General features: G+C 45.6%; 1 protein-coding gene across 1 annotated transcript in view; it reads left to right on the top strand.

Annotated features, from left to right (window-relative positions):
- The window catches only part of NEMF (nuclear export mediator factor), an 86476-nt gene that overhangs the window by 18050 nt on the left and 56347 nt on the right, over positions 1-12079 (top strand). The window contains exons 9-12 of the mRNA XM_077463532.1: positions 1058-1128; positions 1998-2073; positions 2697-2759; positions 11695-11772. Of these exons, the coding sequence (XP_077319658.1) occupies positions 1058-1128; positions 1998-2073; positions 2697-2759; positions 11695-11772 (288 nt within the window). The remainder of the gene's footprint in view (positions 1-1057; positions 1129-1997; positions 2074-2696; positions 2760-11694; positions 11773-12079) is intronic.

Raw genomic sequence — 12079 nt, forward strand, 5'->3', positions numbered from 1 at the left:
TTGGAGGGGTCTAAGAAATTTTCTAGTAAAAACTGATTGTTGCATGTAAACAAAAAGTACCAGAAAAGGCCTGGTCTGCAAGTGGTTACTATTTATCCGATGCACGGCGTGGGAACCCTAAACAAAAAAGATCTGGGGTGGTTTAGAATAGGTGAATGAGATGCCCGCTCCTATTTACCTAAACAAACCCCTTCAGAAACTCCAAATTTTGTTATTTTACACTTCCTGGACAAAAGGGGACCCCCTGAATCCCAAAATGCCTTTGGCTTTTAATGCCCTTTTTCACACGGGGCAGATCCGTTTGATGGACTCCACTTGCTCAGCAGGGATAGCTTTGCTGATCCTCACTGAGCAGGCGGATGATGGCTCCAACTTCACTCACTATGCAGAGTGGAGACGGACAGAGTCCCGCTCTCCTCTATGGGGTAATCGGAGGAAAATGGACAGCCTATCCATTTTTATTCTGATTTGATCCACCAGACGGATGGAAAATAGGACCACCATTAGTCTGGATTTTTCGGACAGGATTAGATCAGATAGCGACGGATGTCAGCGGACATCCGCTGCTCCATAGGGGTGAATGGAGGGTCCAGTCAGGTTCTGCATTCCTCTGACCCGTTTTCAGGGGACAGCGGGCTGAAGCCACAGAGCCGGTCTAAGCTGGGGCAAGATCAGGACAATAAAGTCGTGATCCGCCCACAACCCTGCACCTGCAGCCTATAAGTGAGCAGCTGAGCGCCTGAGCTAGCCACTCCCACCCCCTCCACAGCCCAGCACTTCAATGAGTGAACTGAACGACACCAGCTATCTGCTCAGGGAGGTCTCAGTCTTGGAGCCGATGGGGGACAGTTGCAGCATCGGACTGATGCTGCATACACCTAGGTAAGTATGTTTTTGATCTTTTAATAATGGAGGCCCAATGTGAGAAAATTACGTTGGTTGCCCAAGATACTACCTTTGGGGAGCTGGTAACAGTTGGGGCAGGATAGTAAAATTTCAGTAGTATTTTCTGTGTGGAGTTTGGTCAGTATTTATTTAATCCCGGTGTCGCCAACAGGGCTACATAATACAGAAGAGGGAGAAGAAACCAAGTCTGGAGCCAGATAAGCCATCTGAAGACATTCTAACGTGAGCGGACACCATTTTTTTGTTGAGATAAATTATTATTATTTATTTATTTTTTTATTTTTTTTAACATACACGAAAAAGTATACAATGAACACATGAAAGTTGACGTAGTTATACATACGTTTCAAGTACAGTGGAACCTTGGATTACGAGTATAATCTGTTCCAGGAGAATGCTTGTAATGCAAAGCACTCACATATCAAAGCGAGGCCCCCATAGAAGTCCATGGAAAGATAATTTGTTCCGCATTGACTTCTATTACATGCAATACCACATGTGGCCAGAGGTGGGGAGGGGGGCGCCGTATAGCCTCGGAAATACTCGGGGACAGTTCGGCTGAACTCGGGAACAGAGTATTTCCGAGTCCCTTACGAGTGTTTTCGAACAACTCCGAACCGTTCCGAGCGTCCCCTGCACCACCTCTGGTCAAATGCGTTACTGCACCGCCCATTATCTTGATTTCTGCTAGTTTTGTGAGACAACGCTCGCAAACCGAGTAAGAATTTAAAAAAAGGTGCTCGTCTTTTAAAACGCTTGTTAACCGCGTTACTCGTAAACCAAGGTTCCACTGTATACCAGAACTTATCCCTCTGAGGTTAAAAGTAGGAGCAGAACTCAATCCTCTATCTTTCTCATTTTCTTGTTTGCATATGACCGTAAATTACTAAAGAAAGAAAAAGTAAAAACGGCTAAACAAACCCAAAAATGTTGCCCGTTTGTACTACCCACCGTTCCTCAATAAAGTCAATATTCAATAATGCTCTAAGATTAATTTAATCTAAATAGTTGACTTGTTCTTTTTTTTTTTTCTTCTGATCGTTTTATTCAACCTAGATTGTTTTTGTTGTTTGTTTTTTTTTTTTTTATAGATATGAAGAATTCCATCCATTTCTTTTTGCCCAGCATATTAACAGTCCACATGTGGAATTTGATTCCTTTGATAAGGTATGTTAACAAAGGGGCTGGTAAGCACATATTTTCATAGCACCCTGCAGAGAGGGACCCTTGTCCTCTGTTGTGGAAGCCAGTGGTTTGACACGCTTCTTGCTTGGTCTGATCTAGAGCTTCCCAGTCACTGGAGAGCATGAGCTTTACTGATTGCAGAGTTAGAACAGTAGGTGACATGTCAGACCGCTGCAGAGAGGTCGCTGCTTCCACATAGAGAACAAAGGTCCTTCTCTGCATCACACTGGCAATTTAAAGGCTTTTCCACTCAGAATGGGGCTGCTTTCTAAAGAAAATAAACTGATTTTGCACACCTTTTTTTGAACCTGCATTGTATTGGGATGACTAAAGCTATAAAGGTTTTAATTGAAATTGCAGCCAGTGATTGGTAAACAAATTAACATAGGGATTCATTCAAAAGGAATAGTCTGGCTGCATTACGTTTTATTGAATTTTCTCAATGGTTGTGGTTCAGTGTAATCTATCCGGGAGAGTAGGATAGGGCTGCTAGGTGGGGGTCAGAAGCTCACATAGAGAAATCTTGCTGCCTGAAGTTCAGTTTTAAGTAGACTGTCTTTGACCTAAGGAAAAGCATTATTCTGACTTCTCTTCTTCCCTTAAAGGCTGTTGATGAATTTTACTCCAAGCTGGAAGGTCAGAAGATTGATATCAAAGCTCTTCAGCTGGTCTGTATCTCTGCTGCTTGTATGCATAATTTATTGATGCATAATATTTTTTTCATTTATATAGCCAATATAGCAATTGTGGGAGATATGACATTGCAATGCAGTCCGTTTCTCTGTGCCGGATACCATTTTGGCTAACAAAGTCACAGCTTTTAAAGTGTAGCTTCAGGATTTGCCCCAAATACCATGCACTGTAAAGTGGAACTTCAAGAAAAAGGCTAAATACATCGTTTAAAATACGTACAGTCATGGCGGAAATTGTTGGCACCCCAGAAATTTTTCCAGAAAATCAAATATTTCTTACAGAAAAGTATTGCAGTAACACATGTTTTGCTATACACATGTTTATTCCCTTTGTGTGTATTGGAACAAAACAAAAAAAGGGAGGAAAAAAAAGCAGTGTCACACAAAATTGCAAAAATGGGCAGGTCAAAATACTTGGCATCCTTAACTTAATATTTGGTTGCACACCCTTTGGAAAAAATAACTGAAATCAGTCACTTCCTATAACCATCAATAGGCTTCTTACACCTCTCACCCGGAATTTTGGACCACTCTTCCTTTGCAAACTGCCCCAGGTCTCTCTTATTGGAAGGGCTCCTTTTCCCAACAGCAATTTTAAGATTTCTCCACAGGTGTTCAATGGGATTTAGATCTGGACTCATTGCTGGCCACTTTAGAACTCTCCAGCGCTTTTTTGCCATCCATTTCTGGGTGCTTTTTGACATATGTTTGGGGTCATTGTCCTGCTGGAAGACCCAAAATCTCGGACGCAAGCCCAGCATTCTGACACTGGGCTCTACAGTGCGACCCAAAATCCTTTAGTAATCCTCAGATTTCATGATGCCTTGCACTCCTTCAAGGCACCCCCAGGCAGCAAAACAACCCCAAAACATCATTGAACCTCCACCATATTTCACTGTAGGTACTTCTTTTCTTTGTAGGCCTCATTCTATTTTCGGTAAACAGTAGAATGATGTGCTTTACCAAAAAGCTCTATCTTGGACTCATCTGTCTACAAGATGTTTTCTCAGAAGGATTGTGGCTTAAAGTGGTTGTAAACCCTTACAACACACTTTCACCTACAGGTAAGCCTAGATTAAGGCTTACCTGTAGGTCCAAGAAATATTAGCCGAAAGACAGGCACCCCTGTCTATGGCGCAGCCGCACTGAGCGCGGCACCCGTCAACGGCGATATGCCGCTCGTGGCGGCTCCCGTGCGCATGCGCGGGAGTGACGTCATCGCGGCTTCGCCAAATGACAGCGGACGAGCAGCGAGACCCACCGAGAAGATGGATGCTCCGGACTACAGGGGACAGCGGTGACATCGCTGGCTCCTGTGTCAGGTAAGTGACACATAATGGACTACTATGCAATGCATAGTAGTCCTTTATGCTTTACCTTTGCAGGGAATCAAAGAGGAAGTAAACTCATCAGGGTTTACTTCCTCTTTAAGTACATTTTGACAAACTGTAGTCTTGATTTTTTTTATGTCTCTGTGTCAGCATTGGGATCCTCCTGGGTCTCCTGCCATAGCATTTCATTTAATTTAAATGTCATCAGATAGTTTGTGCTGACAGTGATGTTCCCTGAGCCTGCAGGACAGCTTGAATTTCTTTGGAACTTGTTTGGGGCTGCTTAACCATCATCCGGACTATCCTGTGTTACAACCTTTCATCGATTTTTATTTTTTTTTCTCTTCCGTCCACGCCAAGAGAGATTAGCTACAGTGCCATGGGTTGCAAACTTCTTGATAAAGCTTTGCACTGTGGACAAAGGAAAATCTAGATCTCTGGAGATGGACTTGTAACTTGAGATTGTTGATATTTTTCCACAATTTTGGTTCTCAAGTCCTCAGACAGTTCTCTTCTCCTCTTTCTGTTGTCCATGCTTATGCCCCATAAACATGATGAGGTTATCGGACGAATGATCGCCCGTTTGTTATTGCATGCTAATCTCAGATCGAATCTGATGAGTTTACTAAAGTCACGAAAATTCCTGCACGACAGAATTTTTTTTCGGAAGTGATGTCATGTGTTGTAATGCATTTGTATTGCATTTTCGAACGATAGCTGTACTGATTAAACGAAAATCGTACGATCTGGCATCGTACGAAAATAAGTTCCGTGCATGTCCGATAGAATAATATCGGATGAACTGTCCTAATCGGTTCTCGAAAGCTCTGTACTAACGATCCGATTATCGTACGATCGCTTCGAAAGCAGTATTTTCCGTACGATTTTCTGATCGTGTGTACGGGGCATAAGTGTGGCACACACAGACACACAATGCAAAGACTAAGTGAACTTCTCTCCTTTTTATCTGCCTTCAGGTGTGATTTTTATATTGCCCACACCTGTTAGACCGCGTACACACGCGGGGACTGTTCGCTCAACTTTGTTTGTCAAACAGTTTCAGCGGACAGTCCGCTCAAACTTAGCATGGACGGACTTGGCCACACACGATGAACGAACAGTCCGCTGAAACCGTGCGCGATGACGTGAACGGCACGTACGAGGGGACTAGAAAACGACATCCTATACACTGCAATGCAACCTTCGGCGTGTAAATCCTTTCTGAGCATGCGCGGAACTTAGTTTGACGAACAAGCCTACACACGAGGGGACTGTTCGCTGAAACAAAGTTTCAGCGGACAGTTTTTCGGAAATTCCGAAAAACTTTGTTCAGCAGACTGTTCGCTGAAACTGTCCGCTGAAGCCCACACACGAGCGGACTGTCCGCTGAAACACTGTTCAGCGGACAAAGTTGAGCGAACAGTCCCCGCGTGTGTACGCGGCCTTACTTGCTCCACGTGAGTTTAAAGGCGCATCACATGCTTGAAACAATCTTATTTATCCACAATTTTGAAAGGGTGCCAAGAATTTTTGACCAGCCCGTTTTTGGAATTTTGTGTGACATTATGTCCAATATGCTTTTTTTTTTTTTTTTTTTGTTTTATTCCAATACACACAAAGGGAATAGACATACATATAGTAAAACGTGTTACTGCTAGAGGTCGACCGATATATCGCCCGATATTTGCAGTTTTTTAATTAATCGGCATCGGCCGATTGAGCTGATAAAAAGGCTGATTTAGAACTACAAAGCGACTTGCAAATGACTTCTGTAATAGAAGTCAGTGTAAGTTGCCTGAGAGCCGGTTCACACAGGGGCAACACGACTTTTGGAGGCAACTTGGACACAACTTGGGCACGACTTGGGGCGACTTACAACACGAATTTAAATCACCCCAGGCCAGGTGACTTTTGCCGTGGTCAATCAGAATGAGCTCTCAAGAGGGAACTCCACGCCAAATTAAAAAAAAAAAAAAACGGCATGGGTTCCCCCTCCGAGAGCTTACCAGGCCCTTAGGTCTGGTATGGATTTTAAGGGGAACCCTCTACGCCGAAAAAATGGCGTGGGGGTCCCCCCCAGATCCATACCAGACCCTCATCCGAGCATGCTACCCGGCCGACCAGGAAAGGGGGTGGGGAAGAGCGAGCGCCCCCCCCCCCCCCCCCCTCTAAGCCATACCAGGCCGCGTGCCCTCAACATGGGGGTGCCTTGGGGAAGGGGGGGCCGCGCGGCCCCCCCACCCCAAAGCACCTTGTCCCCATGTTGATGAGGACAAGGGCCTCTTCCCGACAACCCTGGCCATTGGTTGTTGGGGTCTGCGGACGGGGGCTTATCGGAATCCGGGAGCCCCCTTTAATAAGGGGGCCCCCGGATCCTGGCCCCCCCACCCTATGTGAATGAGTATGGGGTACAATATACCCCTTCCCGACAACCCTGGCCATTGGTTGTTGGGGTCTGCGGACGGGGGGCTTATCGGAATCCGGGAGCCCCCTTTAATAAGGGGGCCCCCGGATCCTGGCCCCCCCTCACTATGTGAATGAGTATGGGGTACAATATACCCCTACCCATTCACCTGCGGGAAAAAAATGTAAAAAAACACAACACACAAGGGTTAAAATAGTTTATTGCACAGATCCAGGGGTCTTCGGGGGGTCTTCTCGCTGGACTCCTCCGCTATCTTCTGCTAGCTCTTTTACTAGTGGAGGAGCCCGGCTTTCTTCTTCGCCGCCGCCCTCTTCTTCCGACTTCGGGGGTCTTGTCCCCCCTCTTAGATTCTTCTTGCCGGGCCACCGTGCCTTCTTCTAGCTCTTTTACAAGCGGTGGCCCGGTCTTCTGTCGCCGCCGTCTTCTGTTCTTTTCTTCTCCTCTTCAGGAGATGTTGCCTCGTCGCTGTCTCTGCTCACAATGACAGGGACGCGGCGTGCGGCGACTTATATAGGGACATCCCAGATGATGTCCCCGCCCACTATGATGTCACAGTCCCAGCATCCTCTGTCATTGTGAGCAGAGACAGCGACGAGGCAACATCTCAAGAATAGAAGGCAGCGGCGACAGAAGACCGGGCCACCGCTTGTAAAAGAGCTAGAAAAAGGCGCGTTGGCCCAGCAAGAAGAACCGAAGAGGGGAACAAGACCCCCGAAGTCGGAAGAAGAGGGCGGCGGCGAAGAAGAAAGCCGGGCTCCTCCGCTAGTGAAAGAGCTAGCAGAAGATAGCGGAGGAGTCCGGTGAGAAGACCCCCGAAGACGGAAGAAGACCCCCAGAGCTGTGCAATAAACTATTTTAACCCTTGTGTGTTGTGTTTTTTTTTTTTTTTTTGTACATTTTTTTTTCACAGGTGAATGGGTAGGGGTACATTGTACCCCAATACTTCATCACATAGGGTGGGGGACCGGGATCTGGGGGCTCACTTATTAAAGGGGGCTCCCGGATTCCGATAAGCCCCCCGCCAGCAGACCCCGACAACCAACGGCCAGGGTTGTCGGGAAGAGGCCCTTGTCCTCATCAACATGGGGACAGGGTGCTTTGGGGTGGGGGGGCCACGTGGCCCCCCCTTCCCCAAGGCACCCCCCATGTTGAGGGCACGCGGCCTGTTACGGCTCAGGAGGGGTGGGGGGGACGCCCGCTCGTCCCCACCCCCGTTCCTGGCTGGCTAGGTAGCGTGCTCGGATAAGGGTCTGGTATGGATCTGGGGGAACCCCCACGCCATTTTTTCAGCGTAGAGGGTTCCCCTTAAAATCCATACCAGACCTAAGGGCCTGGTATGCTCTCGAAGGGGGAACCCACGCCGATTTTTTTTTTTTTTTTTTTTTTTATAAATTTGGCGTGGTGTTCCCTCTTGAGAGCTGATAATTCTGTGAGAGTCGCCTCCATATAGACGGAGATCCGACTTGTAGGCGACCTCCATTGAAATTAATGGGTACCAGTCGCCTACAAGTCAGATTGAAGTAGTACAGGAACCTTTTCTGAAGTCGGAGCGACTTCAGTAGTGTGCATTAAAGTGGAAGTAAACCCACTTTTTTAACTTTTACCTACAGGAAAGCCTATAATAAGGCTTACCTGTAGGTAAAAAAAATATCTTCTAAACCTGTACGGTTTAGGAGATATTCCCCTCGGTATGCGCCGCTGACTGCAGCGGCGCATGCGCACAAGGGGGTTCTCTCCGCGAAAATCCGGCAGCGCTCGTCCGGCCGGATTTAAATCTCCCGCGCGCATGCGCGGGAGTGACGATATCGCGGCTCCGGCCACTCACAGCGCCGGAGCCGCGATACCCGGAAGAGACGCCGAGGGAGCATGTCGGCTTCCTCGGCGTGGATCGGGCGAGATGTCGGGGCCTCGTTCTAAGGTAAGTATTTCATAATGAGCTAGTATGCGGTGCATACTAGCTCATTATGCCTTTTGCTTTGCAGGTTTTTAAAAAAAAAAAAAAAAAAATGCGGGTTTACTACCGCTTTAAGACGGCTCTCATTCACTTACATTGATTTTTACATGTCCGACCTGAGGCGACTAGGGGCGACCCAAAGTCTGATCTGAGTCGCCCCTGTGTGAACCGACTCTGAGTCTTCATAGAAGCAACTTGTTTCCTCCTCTCTGGGCAGTCTGCCAAGAAAAGAGCAAAAAGATACAATGTTTACACTTTGAATGAATGAACTCGACTCTGTGTGTAGAAGTTCTCAGTTTAACCATTTAAAGACTAAATCTTTTCTGACACTTGTTGCTTACAAGTAAGTCCTGTATTTTCTGCCAGAAAATCACTTGGACCCCCAAAAAATGATATATATTTTTTTAGCAGAGATCCTAGGGAATACAATTAGTGGTTGTCGCACGGCATTTGCGCAGAGGTCTTTCAAATGCAATGTTTTTGGGGAAAAAAAATACACTAACTGATTAAAAAAAATAAATAAACCTAAAACAGTATAGTTAGCCCATTTTTTCCGGCCAAAAGTTTTGACTACCTGTCTTTATTTTATATGTTTTTTTTTTATTTATTTTATTTTTTTATCTAAATCATACATACAAGTAAACTGATTGGAGGTTTGTTTTGTTTAATAAATGTTTAAATGTAAGGCATTTTCTGTATCGCTTATGAAGGCTGCTTTCACACTGGAGGAAGCAGGCGTTGATGGTAAAACGCTGCTAGTTTTAGCGGCGCTTTACCATCATTTTAGCGGTGCTATTCGGCTGCTAGTGGGGCGCATATAATCCAGCTAGCGACCGAGGAAGAGGTTAAATGCGGCCGTGAAGCACCGCTGCCAAATTGCATTGCATGCGCTTCGGCAGTGGTGCCCATTAATATCAATGGGCAGGAGTGGTGGAGGAGCGGTGTACACCACTCCAAACGTGCTTCTTGCAGGACTTTTTTTAACATCCTGCCAGCGCATCGCCTCAGTGTGAAAGCACTCTGTCTTTCACAGAGACTGCAGGGGAGCCGTTTTGCAGGCACTTTACAGGCGCTATTTTTAGCCCAAAAGCACCTAAAAAAACGCCCCAGTGGGAAAGGTGTCTGTTAGGTTTTATGAGATGAAAGGGGGGAAAAAAAAGGAAAATAAAAAAAAATCGGCCTAACATATCGGCCCAAAAAAAATCGGCATCATATATCGGCCATCGGCTGCCATGATTTTTAAATATCGGCATCGGCCAGAGAAAAACCCGTATCGGTCGACCTCTAGTTACTGCAATACTTTTCTGTGAGAAATACTTGATTTTCTGGAAACATTTCTGGGGTGCCAACAATTTTCGGCCATGACTGTATATATGAACTGTTTTACACGCTAAAGGATTTATTTTTCTGTTTGCCCAGCTTTTAGATTTAGACACAGCACAGCCCTACTGGACAGGGCAGGAGACTTGATATTTCTCTGCTGTAGTTAACTAACGCCTAAAGTGTTCACCTTTACAGAAAATATGTATAGGTGATCTAACACCAGACCCCCCCCCCCCTTCCCCCATTGTACTCCCGCAATCCTGAGCTGTCAGGGCTCCAGCAAGCCGCTCCACCGATCCAGGATATTGAAATCCCCCAATCCTTTCCACCCAGCACTGCCAGGACATACCAGACGGATTCTGATTGGGCAGCACTGTCACATGGAGGGGCGCTGACCGATCGGAATCCCTTTGGCCATCTATGCAGTGCTCGACGGAGAGGAAGGAGAAAAAGCAGCGGGGATTTCAAATCCCCTGACCGGGGGAGCAGCTTACAGGAGCCCTGATCGTTCAGGGTCACAGGAGGTAAGTACAGCAGGTACGGCAGAGGCTGCAACAGGCTAATGCCAGCTCAATACCAGATACACCGCTTGTGTTGAAAAAAAATATATACAATTAATAAAGCGGTACATTTAGTCTGTGTCTGTTTTTTGTCTGTTCGGAGTTCATCTTTTAACCGCTTCAGCCCCGGAAGATTTTACCCGCTTCCTAACCAGAGCACTTTTTGCGATACGGCACTGCGTTGATTTAACTGACAATTACGCGGTCGTGTGACGTTGCATCCATAAAAAAAAAAGGCATCCTTTTTTTTCCTCCCACAAATAGAGCTTTCTTTTGGTGGTATTTGATCACCTCTGTTTTTTTTTTTTTTTTTTTTGCGCTACAAACAAAAAAAGCGTTTTGAATAAAACGCAATATATTTTATACTTTTTGCTATAATATCCCCCCAAAAAAAAAAAAATATAAATATAACATTTTTTCCCCTTGGTTTGGGCCGATATGTATTGTTCTACATATTTTTGGTAAACAAATTCGCAATAACCGTATATTGATTGGTTTGCACAAAGTTATAGCGTCTACAAAATAGGGGATCGTTTTATGGCATTTTTATTATTATTCTTTTTACTAGTAATGGCATCGATCTGCGATTTTTATTGGAACTACGACATTATGGCAGACACATTGGACACGTTTGACACATTTTTTTGGCATTTAGACCGCTTTTCAGGCGCTTTCATGCAAAAAAAAGCGCCTGAAAAGCTCACGAAAATGTATTTCCATTAAAATCAATGAATGCCATCACACTGGGGCAGTGAAAAAACACCCCTCTCCATTGAAATGCACTTCAAAAGTGCCTGAAAGGCTCTTTAAAAGCTCTCAGTGTTTTACTGGCAGTTTAGAAGTGCCTCAGTGTGAAAGGGGCCTTATACAGCGATCAGTGCCATAAAAATGTGCTTACTGTAAAAATGTCACTAGCAGGGGAAGGGGTTAACACTAGGGGGCGATCAAGGGGTTAATTGTGTTCCCTCTCTGTGTTCTAACTGAAGGAGGGAGGGGACTGTGTAGGGGAGATGACAGATGGCTGTTCATACAGTGTGTTCAAACCGTGTGTTTATACACACACATCCCCGGTTCTCGGTGTGTTTTTATGAGTAATCGCGGGAGCCCAGGGGCGAGCAGCGGGCCTTCCCCCCAGTGGCCACAGGGCATAGCAACGTAACATAATGTCGTTTCGCCCAGCCGTGCCATTCTGAGGCAGTAAAACTGCGGCAGCTGGTCGGCAAGTGGTTAATGTTCAAAAGTATATATTCTCAGCTAATGATTATAAACTGTAATCATTTTGAAAATACTGACACAAGGTTTTATCTGATGCTTACAGGAAAAACAAGCTCTTAAAAAGTTAGAAAATTTCCGGAAAGACCATGAGCATCGCCTGGAGTCACTGCAGACTACTCAGGTAAGTTACTAGCCAGCGCACCTTTTATTGCTGGAGAGTAATGCACATCGCTCCACGTATGGAGGCAAAAGAAGCAATTCATTCAGGGAAGGTCATCATTGCTGATCGGATTTTGAAGCACTGCTTTCTTAAATCTGATCTGGAATGCCTTCTGTGTTTCTAACATAAAGATTTCCACTTACTACCAGGACAGAAAATAATGGGAAAGCTCTCCAACTGTGATGCAGACAAACACATTTTTAGTAGAGTGGGGAAGAGCTAGAACCTCTGGCTGTATTTTCATTGCTTTCTATCCTTCCAATCCTGG

Source organism: Lithobates pipiens, unplaced genomic scaffold (genome assembly GCF_037356315.1).
Source record: "Lithobates pipiens isolate NorthernLeopardFrog02 unplaced genomic scaffold, aLitPip1_a1.2 Scaffold_30, whole genome shotgun sequence".
NCBI classification, from domain to species: Eukaryota; Metazoa; Chordata; class Amphibia; order Anura; family Ranidae; genus Lithobates; species Lithobates pipiens.